This window comes from Lingula anatina, chromosome 4 (assembly GCF_051362555.1).
Source record: "Lingula anatina isolate TDL-2025a chromosome 4, LinAna3.0, whole genome shotgun sequence".
In the NCBI taxonomy this organism is placed as follows: Eukaryota; Metazoa; Brachiopoda; class Lingulata; order Lingulida; family Lingulidae; genus Lingula; species Lingula anatina.
The window spans coordinates 7,108,869-7,127,752 of record NC_141770.1 but is presented as its reverse complement, the minus strand read 5'-3'; the positions used below and the strand labels follow the sequence as shown (position 1 = coordinate 7,127,752).

General features: G+C 35.8%; 1 protein-coding gene across 8 annotated transcripts; it reads left to right on the top strand.

The window, feature by feature from the left end:
* Positions 1 to 1,160: 1,160 nt before the first annotated feature.
* Positions 1,161 to 17,114, top strand: LOC106162405 (uncharacterized). 8 transcript variants are annotated; one of them, XR_015333817.1, is made up of 6 exons: positions 1,161 to 1,443; positions 2,253 to 2,469; positions 2,602 to 2,765; positions 3,183 to 3,355; positions 7,840 to 8,034; positions 8,306 to 17,114. XR_015333817.1 is itself a non-coding variant. In XM_087010748.1 (6 exons), exons 3-5 carry the CDS (start codon positions 2,741 to 2,743, stop codon positions 7,869 to 7,871), a joined length of 219 nt encoding a protein of 72 aa, XP_086866874.1. In that variant the 5' UTR covers positions 1,161 to 1,330; positions 2,253 to 2,469; positions 2,602 to 2,740; the 3' UTR covers positions 7,872 to 8,034; positions 8,306 to 17,114. The 8 variants fall into 8 exon arrangements, 6 of the variants coding, with proteins under 6 accessions (XP_086866874.1, XP_086866872.1, XP_086866870.1 ...); XR_015333818.1 differs by having other exon boundaries at positions 1,161 to 1,528; XM_087010748.1 differs by having other exon boundaries at positions 1,161 to 1,330; positions 3,183 to 3,344.
* Positions 17,115 to 18,884: the final 1,770 nt, after the last annotated feature.

Sequence of the window (18,884 nt, the reverse complement as noted above, 5' to 3'; positions counted from 1 at the left end):
TTAGAAAAATAAGGTAGGCCTACTTGTTTGGAAGCAAGTTTAATATTTAACGTCTCAGAAAATGTCTAGAATGTTTATCTTAAATAACGCAACAAATAACTTGCAGCTACTTTTAAAAGCTGAAAATCCTTCGTGACGTATTTTTTCTCCAGATCATTAATTTTAGTTGCTTTAAATAATGTTTTGAAATATTATAGACATTGATTAAATCCTCATTTTAGTTAAGACAAGGACTGAAGGCCCCGTTGGGTATTTTCCTTACCCGTAACAGCCACTTATCGTTCCCCGTGATGTGAAGCACCCCATTCCTGTGAATCGTGAATTGCGGGTTTCTATCCCTCGTCCTTATAGTGGAACGAAGTCATTATACTCGATGATAGTTATTTTCAGCTCGCCGGACTCGCATTTTCAATGAGATATGAATAAAATTCTAATTCAATTTATGTAATTTGTAATTTGTGATTTGATGATATTTTCCGCGGCCGTGAAATGTGATCACTCCCCCCCCCCTTCCCAGCGGGCCCTCATGATTAGATGAACGATATGTTGACAGGGCACAATCAAATATTTTACACGTAACACGACAAAGCTGCACTCTGTTAGGAAGCCAATTGCAACACCTTCGTTACCAGGCATTGAGAAAATATACTTGAAATTGGGAAAAAAATTTGGAACGTTTTAGAAAAAATTAACGCGCATCTAATATAGCCTAAGCATAGTCTCTAGATAGCGCAGTCTATAAAAGTAAAGTAGGCCTACAAGTAGGCCTACAAGTAGGCTTACTAGTAGATTTGCAGGATATTTGGGGAAAAAATTGACTTTAGAATATTTTCAAGTAGGCTACGTTTATTTTACTTTTAATGGTAATCACTCTAAATGCGAAGGTCCTTAAATGCTCTATTTGCTCAAATATTGGGCGTTGTGTTAGCAGTGCTGAGATCCAGCAAAAGTTGAAGCAAAAAGAAAATATATAATAATAACAATAAAAAATTTATTATTACCTTTTTTGTAGTAATTTATTCTCAATCAATAATCAATAATATCATATCTAAACGAAAAATCAAAAGATATAATAACTTGGACGCAGAGTAAAACTGTGGCGCTTCATGTGACCGGATGTGCCGAGATGTGACCCAGTATTCACTGCGAGTTTTCTTTGACCTACTTAGTCGGGCGGAGCGGGAAAATTTTGCACGTTAGTGAAATAACGTTATTCCAAGGATAAGATATATCTATGAGTTACCATTAAAGTTTTATCTAAAGCAGTATGACATTTCACGATTCCAGCATCCCTTTAAATGTATGCAAAGACATTCTTGATGACAAAAGGGTGAGTACTTTGTTGCAGTGATCTGGTACCGGAAGTCTTGGGATTGAAAGCGACAGTTGGGCGGGGCTTTTGAGAGAGAGAGAGAGAGAGAGAAGGACCTGCAGATACAAGAGGTAGAGAATAGACGTAGGGATCCGGTGATCCCAGTGTTATAAGTGTTATTCAGTAGCTCCGAGTTCGATCCTTGAAACATCTGAGGTAAAACATAAAAAAGTACTAGCAGAGTTATATATAATCAAGAAGCAATGAGAAGATCCGAGTGCTAACTGGTCCACGGCCTTAATATGGCAGACCTACATGAAAGGAAGACTGCTTAATCCTGTAATGGTCACTCCACCTCTCACACGCCTCCACTGGTGTCGTTCAGGCATGGGCACATTAATCAAATCTCGACTCCATTCGACCATACAGTCGTGTGGGGATCGAGGCATGTGACCATTTAAGGGACCATTCCCAGACCAAATGTTAATCAATTTATTTCTGAGGGATTTCTTGCTGAATTGCTTTTAGCTTAGCAGCTTAGATGTCTGGCGTGCCTACTGATAATTAATTACCCTTTAGCAGCTTCAGTAGGTGTGACAGACATCTAAGCTGCTCAAGTTGATTGCAATTTAGCAAGAATCCCCTCAGAAATACATTGATCAACAGTTACAGGTAATTTTCTGACAGGCCTCCGAATTATCTTTATTGATCCATCCTCCATGTTAGACCGTCTTCCAGTAGAAAAGATTAGTTACTCGCCAATGTAAACTTAAAAATCTGACCTTCTTCTGGAAGATCCCGGAGGATGGCCTAAATCCGCCCCTGAGTTAGTCTAGGAATGGTCCCTAATATTCTTCTGGCTCTTGTGGACTGTCAATGTTCTTTTTATTAAGATAATTTATGTCACTTCATTAATATTATCTTTTGTCTCTTTTTCCAGCTCCAGTCTCCATAGAGCATGGTGTCTTCTAGGTGAACTGACTTTACCTGGCTGGACATGGGGGGGATGTATTATTAATATGAAATAGGAAATAACAGCTGCAGGAATATTCCTTCATCTCATGCAACTGTGCAAGACAGCAAGTTTCAGGATGAATGGGTTGTGAAGTGCCAGAGACAGGACAGCCATGGTAAACAGGGAACTGGACTTTTTGCAGGTTGTACACAAAATGAACGGTTGGTTTTGTTTTGACACCAATTATCACAGGTTTTTTGGATTTCATGACTTATGTGACTTGGAAAATTATGAGTTATCATAAGCATAATGAATGTTTATCTTTTTTTTTTAGCTCATACACATGGTTGGACAGTTGTTGTACATGGTGAAGTGTCTCTGTAGTGGCCTGCTTGATGTGGTCAGTTTGGGACGAAATTCATTGAATCCAAAGTGGAGCAGTGGTCATTTCTTCCCTTGGATGACCCATTGTCATGACAGTAACTGGACTGCTTGCAGGTGCTACACTAAACTAATGGTGGATATTGTTTTACAAGTCGTGTAACAATATGTAATTGGTCTCCTAATCTTCCACTGTAGAGAAAGAAACCAATTATGATATTTTTGTTTCCTTTTTAGTTAAAGTAATTCTGTCTTGAATTAAATTTTTTATTAGTAATTTCCTTTGTGACTCCTCTCAAATTACTCCTCAGAAAATGTCTTTTAAGTAGCCAAAGCCAATTGATATAATTATCCCAGATTTTTACAGTTGCATATCAAGCATGGTGATACAAAAATGAAATTGTGCATCTTACAAAAGCATCCTGTATATGAATAATGTATCATCAGATGGTTCCTAATAATAGTTTGGACTATATTACAGAGATGATTCAATTGCATTGCAAACAGTTATACTCATTTCATTTATGTTTTTAGCAAATACATTTCTGGATTTGTGTAAAGAGCTGCTGGCAGACCAAGAGGTCAGTTTTATACTGAGTGAGAGAAAGTGCTGCCAGAACCACCCAGAACAAGACTTCCAAACACAGCAGATCCTGGGGAGCCAGTTATATGAAACAATACAATTACACAACAAATGTGGGTTCCAGGTAACACAAAGAATCAATTTTCCCCATATGCATAGAAACTATAGAGGCAGGGTATATAAAGCAAGGAGATTGTGTTGGACAATACTCTATCACTGAAGACAAATAGACACATTGGAAATGTTTAAAAGCGAATTGATATTTCAGCTCAGTTGTGATGTGTTATAATAATTTTCCCCATATGCATGGAAACTGTTACAGTACTAGTACAGGTAGCATATACAGTGAGATTGTGGTAGACAATTAGCCATCACTGAAGAGAACAAGACTTCTGTGAAAATGTTTTAATGTGAATACATATATTTCAGGTCAGATATAATGTGTTATAAATGATCTCTGTTATTGTGAGGTCATTAAGTTGCATAATGGACATTTTATGGCATATTTATTATATACAGACACTCAGTCTGTCTATATTCTGATCACTGTGTCTGTCCAGCACTTTGTGCATCATCTTGTTAACCCTAGAACTGATAAACTGTATTTTTATTCAAATTTTCTGAATGACTTTGAATGTGTATAAGGCAGTGTCCTCCTGAAAATCGGTAAGATTGGATTGTTTTATGATGTTGTTTAATGATATCATAAATTGTACCTGTTTATTTTGTTGTCTTTAGCAGTTTGGAAATTCTGCTACAGTATGTACACAGGTTATCAAAATTAAGTAGCAATGTAGATTTGTTTGTCTGATTCTGATATTGTTTTAATTGTTATTTTGTGAATTTATGAAATGGTTGTAAGTTCATTGTTAAATGATTTGTCAGGTGCATGACAGTAGTCAGAAGGTTCATTGGTCTGTTAGTTTGATGATGCCAAGATCCAATGGTTCAAAAGGTTCAATAGTCAGAAGGTTCATTGGTCTGATAGTTTGATGAATCAAAGGTCCAATTGTTCCATAGGTTGGCTAGTCAGAAGGTTCATTTGTCTGAGGTTTCATGGTTCGTAGGTTGTCCCAAATTATGAATGGTACATGTTGTAATATAGCAATGATAATATTTGTGGAGGGTGTTTATGTTTTACTACATGTAACTGTTCATGATTCCGTAATGTCCCAGCTTTGGACAGGTGCTACTTTATCTGTGATTTTCATTGTTTCTTGAACACAAATATTTGGTTTTATGGTCTTGTTGCCTGCTGCTGTAAAGATGAAGACTGATGTCAACACATTTGAGTTATATTCAGAAAGCTAAAAACAGTAATTCTTTTCAGTGAAATATTTTATTTGTCTGAGTTACATGACATACTATATGGAAAGTAAAAATGACTTTTATGTCATTACCATAAATACAATTTGGCATAAATAAATATTCTGTGATTTTTATGTACAGACACAACATGACTGCTATAGATTCTCCAGGGTGGATGACTGGATCCATTCACACTTGAGATGCACTTTAATTGATTGCAGGCAGTCTGCACATTCAATCCAGTCCTGGTTTCTGTCGTACATACATACCTTCTCCTCAGTTACTCAGCCATTTAAGCTAATTGCAATGATTGCACTTAGCAAGAATATCCCCCAACTAGTTCGATGTGTCTATCTGACAGATTACAGCTCTATAGAATACCACCCTAAGAGCTGTTGCAACACTGCCAATGTGTGCTGTAGATTCTCCAGGGCAGGTGACTGGATCCCTTCACATTTGAGATAGAACCCTTGCAGACAGTCTTCACATTCAATCCAGTCCTGGTTTCTATAATAGACCTGCCCACAATGACAATATATTGGAAATTTAGACAATTTTGGTCTTGTGTGGTGGCAGTTCTCTGATCTATATGGGAACATTTCCAGCCTACCCCTTTCAAAACACTTGCTGAGATGTTCCCTCATTGTCCTTTGCTCCCAAATGAAGGTCTTGTTCCAAAGCAAAGATCCATTGCATTACGTAGCAATGGCAAAAAGACCACAGTCATTTCTGCCAGTTTGCTCCTGAACGTCTTTATGCTCCAAAACAATTTGCTTGGATGGAGCAAAAAGCAATGAGGCAACGATCTCAGCAATCTTACCCTTCAGTCTGGGTCTAGGTCTGGAATTTGAACACAATTGCAAATATTGCTATTAATGTTGGAAAGAGTAAGCCAATGGGAGTTAAGATAAACTATTCGCACAAATGAAGAAGTGGGAGTGGATAAGATAAGACCATTTTTAACAAACTCTAGGGCACAAGTACCATGAAAGCCCCCTACCTTTGAGAACATATCTGATGAAATTCCATGGGCTAGGTCTATTTCATCTCTAGTCAACCAGGCATGTCTTTGACTTAATATTGTTTTAGAAGAAATGTCATACCTACTGTATGAAAGTTTCTTTCTCCATTTAAGTGAACAGGAAGGGACGTTACCTTTTCTTTTCATACCTACCTTGCCCTCACCATTAAGAGCCTTATAATCCTCTTCTTCAGTGTTATCTAAAATGCAAAGCAAAATATTAAAATGAGCAACCCCATAAAAATATTAAATAATACAAATAACTCAATTCATTTACAGTACATTAACAAAACTGAGGGGTATTTAACTTGTATTGCCAATAACAGTATTAACCTGATACTTAACCCATTCAGGAAATGTATATTGTTTTTCAAAGCTTTGTCACAGAATACTTAGTGGCAGTAAGGGCATTTTTTCTTAGATATTCTTAATTTTGGTTTATTTGTAAAACTTTCATTTAACTAAACTCTTTATCAGGTGAGGCAAATGCCACACTTCATTTTTAAATAGTTTTACCAAAGATTTCAGTCAAGCAAGTGCTCAACAAGACCAGCAACATTGCCATTTCAAGGAAAAAATTGGTTTCAATGGTTTTGGGACCTTTTTGTCACTGTTCATAAATCACATTAGGTGCCTTTTTACAAACCTACTGTATCCTCTCTTGGTCCTCAGTCCGCACTGGGTCCTGGTCAGATCGGGACTCAGCTGAAAAAAAAGGACTAGCATACTAAACAACAACCATTTTCTCCTAGAGGCTTCTGTTTTGGAAAAAAGGTGCTGATCTAAAAGAAAGAAAATTGCTTAATACGGGATGGAACATAAAATGGGAGATCCAAGTATATATATATATATATATATATATATATATATATATATATATACAGTATATGCTCATGAGCATATATATGCTCATTATCAAGATGCCTCAATACAAACCTGATAGGTTCTCAGTCCTTACTGAGTCCTCCTGGCCAGCTCTGGCCTTGACTGAAAAGAAACAAACAGATTAGCATGGAATGAGTAACTAACCTTCTCAGTAAAGTTTCAAGTGAATATAAGCCACTTTGGTTTTAAGCTCTTTCCCTTCTAGAGTCTCCAAATTAAGTTACATTCTGCTTCTGGTCTATGCCTTTTACCTTTGAAGTAATGTTATGAGAAATGTATGCAAAAAAGCCACAGTCAGTGTTCTCCACAACTTGAAATCATAAGGTGGGGGAAGAGCAGTTATGGTGAGGGTCTCTGGAAGCGAGCGCCAAAGGCTAGGGGGGTCCGGTGGCATGCTCCCCCGCGAAAATTTTGAAAAATTGGTGCAAATACCTGCATTCTGGGCAATTTATGAAGTCTAAAAGGTCATTTTTATGGTAAGAGAATTCATCATTTCTTTAATGATAACTATGATCATTTTGTAGATGTTCCTGTGTCAAGTTTTACTTTATATAAACAATAGTCATGGCTCTGAATTGAACTTCACTTTTATTTTTGAATAAATCTCTGAGACATAAGGCATTTCACATTGTTTTTATGGCTTCATTGACATCAGGTTACATTGAAGTAAAGTTAATAAAATGCAGTGCACTCTTCTGAAACAATCTAGAATTTGTACTTGTGAGTTTAAAACTTATTTTATCTCCACCTCCAAACTGTGAGACACCTGATGCATGGTGGACTGTTCATGTCTCTTAATAGTGTCTTCTCTGTACGTCTGGCACCCAAATTTGGTCCAGATGTCAGTGCCTTTCTTGGACCTTTGACCATGGCTTGAACACCAGGCACAAAACATACCTGAAACAATGCATTTCTATGGTTAAACAATGGTATTTGATGTTTATGTAGCGTTACATAATAATTTAACGAAGCAACGATCTTCCGCCAAACAGATATACGATAGCATCGACGTTGCTGCCTTTGCCCTGCTCTAAATGACTGTGAATGAACTTTTATTGATATTTAAATTAACAAATGGGTTCAAAGTCTTGTAAAGCTTCTTACATTTTAAAAATAATCTAATCATTCCGGATTAAAAATGTATGAATACATCATCTCATTGGGATACATCATGTCATTGGATTGATATAATTATCCCAGATTTTAACAATTATTAGGCATTTTGTGTTCAAATTTCACAAAAGTTCCAACAGGTTTAGCAGAGTTCTGTATATTTAACTATGTTCAATCTGAGAATGTGCTGGTCCCTTTTGTCACAGTTGTGCTCAGTAGCCTCCATAAGGCAAGGTAATTTGTGTACCTTCACTTATACATTGTAATGTCTCTTTTTCCAGCTCCTGTCTCCATACAGCATGGTGTCTTCTAGTTGAACAGATTTTAACTGGCTGAACATGGGGGGAATGTATTTTATAAGACTGAAGCAGATACTAAAAGGCAGCAACAGGAACATCTTCATCTCACCCAGTTGTGCAAGACACGGGATGTGGCAAGTTTTAGGATAAATGAGACAGGGCAGCCATTGTAAACAGGTGACTTCTTGCAGATAGCAGACAAATTCAAGTTTTATTGTCATTAAGTGCTCAAAACACAAAATGAATACTTTTATTTTAATTTATGTGAGCATTATCAAGATATAAATATCAAGTATGGTGATACAAAAATGATCTTGTGCATCTTACAAAACCATCCTATATATGAATAAAGTATCATTAGATGGTTCCTAATAGTAGTTTGCACTATATTACAGAGATGGTCCAAATTCATTTCAAACAGTTACACTCATTTCATTTATGTTTTTAGCAAATACACTTCTGGAATTGTGTAAAGAGCTGCTGGCAGACCAAGAGGTCAGTTTTATACTGAGTGAGAGAGAGTGCTGCCAGAACCACCCAGAACAAGACTTCCAGACACGGCAGATCCTGTGGTTCCAGGTAACACAAAGAATCAATTTCCCCATATACATGGAAACTATAGAGGCAGGATATATAAAGCAAGGAGATTGTGTTGGACAATACTCTATCACTGAAGATAGATAAGACACAATGGAAATGTTTAAGAGTGAATTGATATTTCAGCTCAGTTGTGATGTGTTATAATAATTTTCCCCAAATGCATGGAAACTGTTACAGTACTAGTAGAGGTAGCATATATCGTGAGATTGTGGTAGACAGTAAGCCATTACTGAAGAGAACAAGACTTATGTGAAAATGTTTTAATGCGAATACATATATTTCAGGTCATTATAGATGATCTCTGTTATTGTGAGGTCATTAAGTTGTATTATGCAAATTTTATCACATATTTATTATATACAGACACTCAGTCTGTCTACTAGTATATTCTGATCACTGTGTCTGTCCAGTGTCATTGCCATGGTCAGCACTTTGTAACACTTCTGTTGTTTACCCTAAACTGATAAACTGTTTTTTTTTTTTTTTTTAATTTTAATTCTTCTAGAAAATCAGCATGATTGGATTATTTTATGATATTATTTTATCTTAAGCAGTATGGATATGATGCTAATGTATGTCCTGAGTATATCAAAATGAAGTAGCAATTTAGATATTTTTCTGTATTTTTGCCTATTTTTGTCTGTTTCTGATTCTGATATTTATTTTAATTACTAAATATTATCATTTTGTGAATTTATGAAATTATTTATGAAATTATTTATGAAATTATTTTAAGTTCATTGACAGCAGTCAGAAGGTTCATTGGTCTGATGGTTTGATGATGCAAATGTCCAGCTGTTCCAAAGGTTTGCTAGTCAGAGGGTTCAATGGTCTGATTGTTTGATGATGCCAAGATCCAGTGGTTCAAAAAGTTCAATAGTCAGAAGGTTCACTAGCTTGAGGTTTCATGGTTCAAAGGTTGTACAGTCTGAGAGTATGAATTGTGTATGGTGTAATATATAGCAGTGATAGGATCTGTAGAAGGCGTTTATGTTTTCAATAGTTTCATAGTTTATTCATTGTAACGTATGCATCCACCTGGGGCCGGTTTCACAAAGCAGTAGTTAGTTAGAACAACTAACTACTGATCTACCTCGCTAACGAGCAAACTTAGCGATTTTCGAGGGGTGTTTCACGAAGCAGTCGTTAACTCATCGCTAAGTTCAGTCGTAAAGTTCGGTCGTTAGTTCTCTCGTTACTCACCGTACTCTCGAAACCGTCTGCCGGAAGTGGAATTCTTGCGTAAAAGTGTCACGAAAGCACTAACTCTCCAATTTTTGGTGGCTGGAAATGCATAAGAACGTCTGCTTTGAGGTCGTCGTAAAGGATCTCCACCACCTTTTTGCCGCTCTTTTTGTCACAGCTAGGTGCAACCTCTCGTAAATTGCATCATTGTGTGTATATTCTAATAGATTCTGCCTTTCATGAAAACGTCGTATTCTACGTTGCCGTCTGGCGGTACGGATAGCAAGAAAAGTAGCCGCCATATTGGATACAAAGACAAACGACAGACAATGGTAACTAAGCAACCTTTTTATTTCACTCATTGCGCATGCGTACGATGAAACTCTAGAGTTAGCGACTGGTCTGACCAGTCGTTAAATATCCAAGGCAACAACGAGACAATAACGAGCGAGAGAACTAGCGACTGCTTCGTGAAACGGCACTATAACTAGCGAGAGGCTAACTACCGATCGCTAACTAACTACTGCTTTGTGAAACCGGCCCCTGGGTGGTTAAAAATGACAATATAAATGTTTTTTAAATGAGTATACTATTAACCAATTACAATGTGTATGACTTCTAACTTACTAAAGACAATTGTTTAACTCAAGTTACTACTCAATTGCCGATAGGTGCAGCACTGTCTTCTAGATCCCTTCTAGTAAAAGCAAAGGAGAGAAACTTAGCCAATGCAATTAGGGTTTCTTCTTCTTGGGATTTCATAATGATAGAAAACTTTTCATCAGTTGTTCTGAGGTCAAAGAGGAGTTTCAAATAGGAGTTTCATGATAACTTTACTCCGTGAGAGGTTAACATCTTTAAGATTTGACAAGTTTTTTGTTGATAGTGTAATTCATCTAGGCATGCTTGTTTAAGTAGGTTGTAATTATCTAAGCGTAACATTTTAAGCCAAAATTTTATTAATTGTACTTAAATCTTTGTGTGAGCAGGAATAGTTTCGTTCTCTCATTTTACTGCGTGGTTTGAGGATAAAGTTGTTTACAAAAACTGAGGTTTAGTTTTTCCCAATGGAGACCTGTCTGTTAGAGTAGTATAACCCCATATCTCTGATCCGTATGTTCATGACTCCATAATGCCTCAGCTTTGGACAGATGTTATTAAGTCTGTAATTTTCATTCTTTCTTGAGCACAAATATTTGGTTTTATGGTCTCATTGCCTGAGTAAAATGGTCACAGGATATTTTATTTGATTTTGAAATCCTTCATTTTCAAGTTATTGACTGAAACAACTAGGAGCCATGTTCATGTAAATAACTATTTATTGGGATTTAATTTAAAATTGACTGTAAATTGATTTGGGTAACTTTTGTCTCCCATTTTCTCTTTCTGAATTCAAAAACCTCCTTCTTCAATTTCAATTTTTCCTCGTCAATCTCTACCAGTCTCTTCAAACATGAAAGGTTTTTCGTTTTCCACATTTATCACCATGTCCATTCTGGAGTCCTCTGAAAATTGTACATAATATACATCATAAAATAGAAAAATATCAGCTGTTAAACCTTTTGCTTATAGAACGCATATCAGTTTATGTGTACATTAATTTGGGTGCTTCTCTGATGATTATTGAAGTAATATTTAAAAAAATTCTTACTTGTCTTCTTTGATGCCTTTCTTGGGTTGTTCCTGTATTTTATCCGGGACTTCTGTGGGAAAAAAACAGGAATTAACACAAAACATTCATTTTGCTGACAAAAAAGATGTTATAATATTAGTAATATATTTTTTTGCTACAGGTTTAGGCCAGTCAATAAACTTAGGTTGGAAAAAATTGGTGACAAAGGTTTCACAACTGATTCTGGTATTAACCCATTACAGTGACGTCATATTTGCTCCGTAACACTCGTCCAGCGGCCATTCTGGAGGGAAAGAACGACGGGGAATAGTAGCGTAAATATAGGTGAACCAAATTAAATGAAATAATCTTCATATCGTGATCAAGTACACCAAAAGGAAAATTGTATCTACATGTGAAAACTTCAGCTGATCAGCGTGATCGACCCATATAAACTCAAGACAGTCCAAAGACGTGAAATCCTGACCTACCCCTGTATCCCAACATCGTGGAATGTTGTCAGAAGCTAGTTCAGTTATCTTGTACTTCATTTTTCTTGTTCATTGGGTAATAACAGTTATAGTTTTAGAGAGTTTACTGTGTAATTATAAGTTCAACCTTTCATAGAAGCAACTTTTTTACATGAAGGATAGATATAAGGAAAAATTTGAGCTGACTATCAGGATCAACCCTTACGGACTCAAAGAAGACAGTATGCAGGGTTGTGACAAGAAATATTGCTGTCAGATATGATTTAACTGTACATCATGAAGCTGTCAGAAATTATTTCAGCATTCTTGTGCCTCATTTTGGTTCATTAGGAAGTATTTGTAACATGACTGTTGTTTGAGAGTTCAACATTTTACCATGAATTCAACCATTCACAGTAGCAACATTGTTAGCATTTTATTATTAGTCCAGACCTTCACAGAAGCAATGTAATTTTCAAACTTATGACATTCAATGTAACATAACAACAAGTCAGTTCATGAATTGATCTTTTTTTGATTGAAAATATAGGAAAATGCACATTTTGTATGGATAAAAGTAAACATAAAATGCAAAACATTGTTGCACAATTCAATGACAGATTATCAGGGTCCCTTTCCTTTTGGTTGAAAAATATTTCCATACTTTCAATGATGCAATGCAACATGTACATGAGCATATTAAGTCGAATCAAGCCACCATAATTTGAGGAACCTGTTAAGTATATTTTTAATCTATGTCTAGAGAAATGCTTGATTGAAGACTCACAATTGATATGTGCTGTGTGGGTATGTAAGGCCTTAGATGGTGTTACTAAGCAGTTTGTAATTTTATTTAGGAGAATTCCACAACTGGTGGTCACAATTTAAAAATGCACAACCTACATGTACAACAGCCATCTGTTTCTGCATATCAGACCATCTGTAGGAGGTGCACGATACAAAATTTTATATTTCTTGCAAACTTTTCCATTTAGCCTTTTAAAATATGAGAAAGAAAAAGTGTTTTCATTTCTTCTTGTGCTTCTGCTCACAATTCTAAATAAATAGAAAACCTGTCCTTGTTGTATGCAAGCTATCAGGATAACAACTTTAAAACAACAAATGAACAATTAAATAAATAAACAAATCCAATTAAATAACTCCTGTCATGCACTGAATTTCACTCTCCTGATGTTCAGATCCTGTCTCCTCAGCTGGTCACAAAGATATAAGAATATTTTTTCGCTGCTTCTACCTTGTGTGCCATCTAGCTGCCTTTTGTACCTGTCCCCCTTTTTTTTTTTTTTTTTTGGATAACCAAGATTTATTTGCACCCAATCATTCAGTGTGGCTTGGTGGGAAAATGTCAGATCAATTTCCTAAATGTTAATTAACAAAAAAAGGTAACAATAGTTATTTTTATTCATATTGTAACTTGCATCATAATACAGTAGGAAAACACAGAATTCAACATTTTTCAAATTCATTTCAGTAAGTTCATTCAATTAAATGGTACCTGAGCTAGAATATATACTTACAAAACAGATTTACTCTTAACACTACACTAAATCTTAAATCAAACCACTAACTTCCAAATACACATGACACAGGTAATTGATTTAATTGGCCCAGCTGAGCTGTGTACATTGTATTGTAGCCTTGACGCTAATTGACAATAATGCTAACCAGGTATTAAAGAGGTAGATGACAGCAGATAAAATCCAAAGAGCACCATAACTGATAACAAATTACACCCAAGGCAATAAGTGAGTCTTCATAATGAAAGTCGAAACCCTGCCTGGGTATTTCCACACGTTTTTACAACACACTCTCCACCAAGACTTTTTGGGCACTACTAATATGCAGTGTACGTGCGCTCATATCTTATACACCTCGGTCATTGGTTTTCTGCTTTTTTTCTTTTATGGTAAAGGCTGCACAGCTGGGTCTTCATTCTTTGCTGTAAAATAAATTAGTTTTATCCTTTACTTGTCCGATGAGTCTTGATTCAAAGCCACTCCTCAGTCTCTCCTCCGTTTACGGTTTTCGTCCCTACACCTTGGATTGTTACCACTGCAGGCAGTCTGTGAACGCTTGTAAAGTTATTTATCTTCTCTCTATCATATACCCTGCAGTAATTCATCATTTTACTCGGTTTAATATCAAAGAAAACACAGAAATTAAATGCTAAATTGTACATGTAGACATGATCATGCGCAGCAGACGATTCCGGTCTCCCTCCAGTATGGCTGCCGTTCGTTTTGATGACGAGGGCTAAAAGGGGTTAATAGCCCAAAAAATTTCCCCCATTAATCCCCCCATGACAAAGTCTTTTTTTTTTGGCAGAAATCTAAAATGGCCACCATTGAATGGGATGGGTCACCGAGAAGCCCATATCTTGGGAACCCAATGTCACAGAAACATGTTTTAAGTATCAATTTCTACTAAGTTAGGTATTGCCAATCTATTGCAACTATTGCCAAGGTCACCTAAGGTCAAGCTCATGACCTAATTACAAGGTTAGGCATTTTAGGAGTGAAAAAAGCCACTATGTCTTTACTTCGGTTACTCAATATCACAAAAACTTGTTAAGCAATTACTACTAAAATAGGCATTGTCAATCATTTTCAAATATTTACAAGGTCATCAGAGGTCAAGCTTATGACTCAATAACAAGATCATGGGATTTTTCAGGCGAATAATGTATATATCCCAGTATCTTAGTAACCCATTATCTCAGAAACAAGGTTAAGGTATCAAACCCCACAAAACGAAACATGGCCACTAATGTTATGGTCACCAGGAGTCTGTGGTAAAAGCACTTTTGACATTAATCAGTGAGCCAATTTGAGACAACAGCTTCTAAGCTAAGTCGCCCAGAACGCGAACGGATGCTCACTAGAAAATGTTCTGCCTACAGTAGAATCTTCAGGGTTTGGGAGAGGGATGTTCAGGGCTAAAGATGTTGCAGTGACACTAAGGGCACTGTCTACAAGTAAATGACCTCACACAGCATGAGCCTCAGATTTCCCATTCAGCATTTTATCCATTATATTTTATCCATTATATTTTCATAATTATGGTTGAATACAATGAAATACTACAAATAGAAGATAAATTATAATTTTGGTATACTTTCCATTTTGATTTTTTGCTGGAATGTGTCAATTTCTCCTTGAAAGCCAGCAATGGCAGTCTCACCAATAATTGACACAACCTGAAACAAAAGTACCTATAATAATCATTTTATATATATATATATATATTCAAACACAAAGCCATCTGATAAGGTATGTTCTGCCTATATACATTTAAATTAAATTAATTTTTTTATAAAGTGCTAACATTATTTTACCTTTTCTTGGATGGGAGTCAACATTATTTGGGAGACCCCACCACCATCAGTCTTTTCAGTCTCCGTCCTTTTCGTGTCTTTCTTTGGAGTGCAGCTGGAAAAATCTGACCACAGTGACTTCTTCCTTATGTCTCTCACATCTTTTCTCCTAAGACCTACACTGTTGACTCTGAAAATCAATAATATATTACTGTTTTTTTCTGTTATAACTAAATAAAAATGTAATGTTTCCAATTCTTTTCAATATGCTATGCGTAATGATGCAATGGCCCATGTTTATAAAAGAAGTTATAAGTGGAGAATAGAATAAGAAGATTAAAATATATCAATATTCAAGTCACCTATTCTAGTGCTTTTGATTTAAAAAATTAGGCACAAACCTTCTTGTAATTTCCTGCCTCGCCTTCATTTTTGCCTCATTGGTTTTTGAAACAAAAATTTCTTAGATTCCAATCACCTGTTCTCACAGAAAGATATGAAGAAATGTATCAAAAGCAATCTCTGGGAACAAAATTTAACCAAAAAGACCAGGTTTTATTTTTTGCGAATAACTCTGGTAAACTCTGAGAATTCCCTTTGAGTTTCTTTCTCACAATTTTTCCCATCATGCCAACAAGTTTAACAATAATGTCTTCATTAGACAAATCAAGATCTCCACACTTCCATGAAACCCTAAACATGACAGCAGTATCAATTTACATGACATTTAATTAACACAACTTAAAAAAAAAACCCTAAACATGACAGCAGTATAACTGTTATTATTTCTAACTTACAAAAATCCATTCAATATAAGTATCAATTTACATGACATCTAATCAACACAACTTTAAGAAAAAAAAACCTAAACCTAAATTTGACAGCAGTAGACAAACAATTTTCAACTATTTTTATTTATTTATTTATTTATTTATTTTACAAGCACTATTTGGTTTCAATTTTTTTCTTTTTTTCTTTCATTTTTTCTGTAGTAATTTTCTTCCACTCTTCATAAGTCAGAGCACTGTTCGGGCAGTGCCAATACCCCTTCAGTTGCCTGTGCCCAGTCTCCTTTTGCCGTAGTTGGCCAAAAGTAATTTTTCTCTCCACATCTCGAGAAACAGTAGATTTTGTCTTTCCCTTTTTAAATCTGCCAGAAAGAGCAGACTGTTGTTCTAGGTATGGCCGAGGAGACCTTTGTTTATCATAATCATCCAGGTCATCATACAAATGATGCACGTCATAACATCATCAGGGGTGAGAGACGTCTCAGTCTGTGAAATTGAGAAGGTGGTTTGTCAGCTTGTCTACCTTGTCCCAACCTGGAATCCCTCTCCAGTCCACACTTGACTTTTATCAGAAGAAAAAAAAATCATCATTATACATCATGATAAAAAGCGATCAAGAATCATTTTGTTAAGACTGCCTGTTTAGCAACAAGCTAAGGCTAGCTCCATAACAAAAGGCAACTTGTATTCATGTATGCCTGTATGCCTGTCTAAAAACACATAGATGTCATATATCAGTTCATTATGTCAGCTGCTGATGCTTTACCAATATTGTATATGTGTAATGAAGTGATGGAAAACTTTACTTGATGGAAAATATTTCATCGTGTTGCATTCTACACTAAGAGACTCTAAAAGATTATTTTAACCAAAACAAATAGTACAGTACATAACTGCAAGCAAAAATGAAACATTAATTCATTTTTTCTTACCAAGAGACTGGACTCTGCTATCTGTTCTATGTCTTTTTCATGCTCTGCCTCTTCCTCCGGAATGGGAAACTGAAGAATTAAAGAGAATGCTTTTTTTTTTTTAAAAACAGCTCAGTATTATTTCAAATTCAATTTAATGGAAAGTACCATTCCATGTTGCAATTATGAATCAAGAGACTTTGAAGAGATGATACCAATGAAAACATGTAGTACAGTAACTGTAAGCAAAAGGAAAAAGTGAAAAATATCTATTCTTACCAAGAGACTAGACTGTCGTCTTTCCTGTTCTTTTTCATGCTCTGCCTCTTCCTCCGGAATGGGAAACTGGAGAATAAAGTGAGCACTTTGTGACCAAGCTTTATATTATTTCGATATGAATTTGATGGAAAATATAACATCATGTTGCATTACAAACTTATAGACTTTTAATGAAAACAAATAGAACAGCACATTACTGTATGCAAAAGTTATAATTATAATTATCTAAACATAACAAGAGACTAGACTGTGTCTTCTTTCCTATTTCATGCTCTGCCTCTTCCTCAGGAATGGGAAACCTTGAAAGCCAGCAATGGCAGTCTCACCAATAATTGACACAACCAGAAACAAAAGTACTGATAGTAATCATTATATATATATATATATATATATATATATATATATATATATAGTCATCTACAATTGTATGGTCTTACTATAGTAAGACCATACAATAAGGTCGCGCGACTTGGTTATTTTCAGTTGCACCCTGGATTACGCACGCTTGCTCCGCAAGGTGTCGCCTGTGGTGGGGGGGCATCACAGCCCATATGGTTACTGTGGCGAAGGTGACAGGTACTTCCAAACATTTTTTCATAACTGTCATTTTTCCTCATTTTATTCATGAATTTGATATTTACGGCAATTGAAAATGTGGCACCGGCAAAAGTGAATCTAGGTGCGTTGACAGGCCGCACAGATGTCCCCAATTAACCGCCGCCAAAGAAGAGACCCCAAGCATTAAACAACACAACCTGTAGATACTGGAAAATTGGAGAGTTAAGCAACTGAGGCTTTATTAGGTTTGGACAGAAATCGAGTGACATGCCAAACCCCTCAGTTCAAGTCTTGGCCCTTGACACCAGTAACGCACCCTTAGTCAAGAATCTGAACAAATCAATGTTGGGCAGGTATGCTCTATTTTCTACAGGCGTTTTGTGATTTTATCAACTTGATTGTCAAGTGCCAGACCTTTTGTTCCCAGGTACTAGTGGCAAACTTTATCAGATAACAATCTGACACTGGCCAGGCTGCACTAAAAGCGCTGTAAACTCAGTTATCAATGCTGTCATCTTTACCTGTATCTTTACCGGTATTATGCCAGTGGTACGTTTGATACATTTGAGTAAGGAAATGTGCTTTAATGCTTATGTTCATTTGTAATACGTTAGCATCAACCTGTTAATAAAAACTTGGAAACTTTCAATGTTATTACACAATAACAGTATAATGATGGGAGATGTTATGATTAAATGCTTAGAAGAATAATAAAAAACAAATTATGTGAAATATAAAATGAATTGATTTTATTTGGGTTATTTATTTATTTATTTCAAACCAAATAATTATCAAACATGAAGCTTATTTTTAGAAACATTCGCAGATATATGAAATATAACCCTGCTGGTACACAGATCTACAGTTCTAAAATGCAAATACCAAGTACCTTTCACACACCACTGATGAGATGTGAATAATCATACATGTATATATAAAGAAGTAAAAATATCACAAAAAGTGTGTAAGCAAGATATTTCTGCAAGTAACCTCATTAATCAGTCAGGAAACTTCATAATGCACCCAATAAATATAGAAATTTGAGCCAGAGAAATTCTACATACAGGCATGACAGATTTACCATATATTGCCACCAACCCTAAACTGAATGGGCATAGAAAGAACAAAGTGAGTCTCCCTCCCATTAAAAACGAAAAATGAAAATAAATAAAAAACAGATACTGTCATTCTTAATACTGAAAAACAATGGCACTTTGCAGCCTTCACTGCCTCACTATTTGCAGACAATGTTCTAGTCACTGTAACTGTGTACTTTTGATAAGGCATAGA

Bases quoted from the DNA above. Each gene is read 5' to 3' on its own strand.
- LOC106162405 (XM_087010743.1), top strand. From the start codon at position 1,268: ATGACATTTCACGATTCCAGCATCCCTTTAAATGTATGCAAAGACATT. The intron at 1,331-2,601 runs GTGAGTACTTTG...TTTTTTTTTTAG, and splicing joins ACATTCTTGATGACAAAAGG to CTCATACACATGGTTGGACA. The intron at 2,785-3,182 runs GTGGATATTGTT...TTATGTTTTTAG, and splicing joins GGTGCTACACTAAACTAATG to CAAATACATTTCTGGATTTG.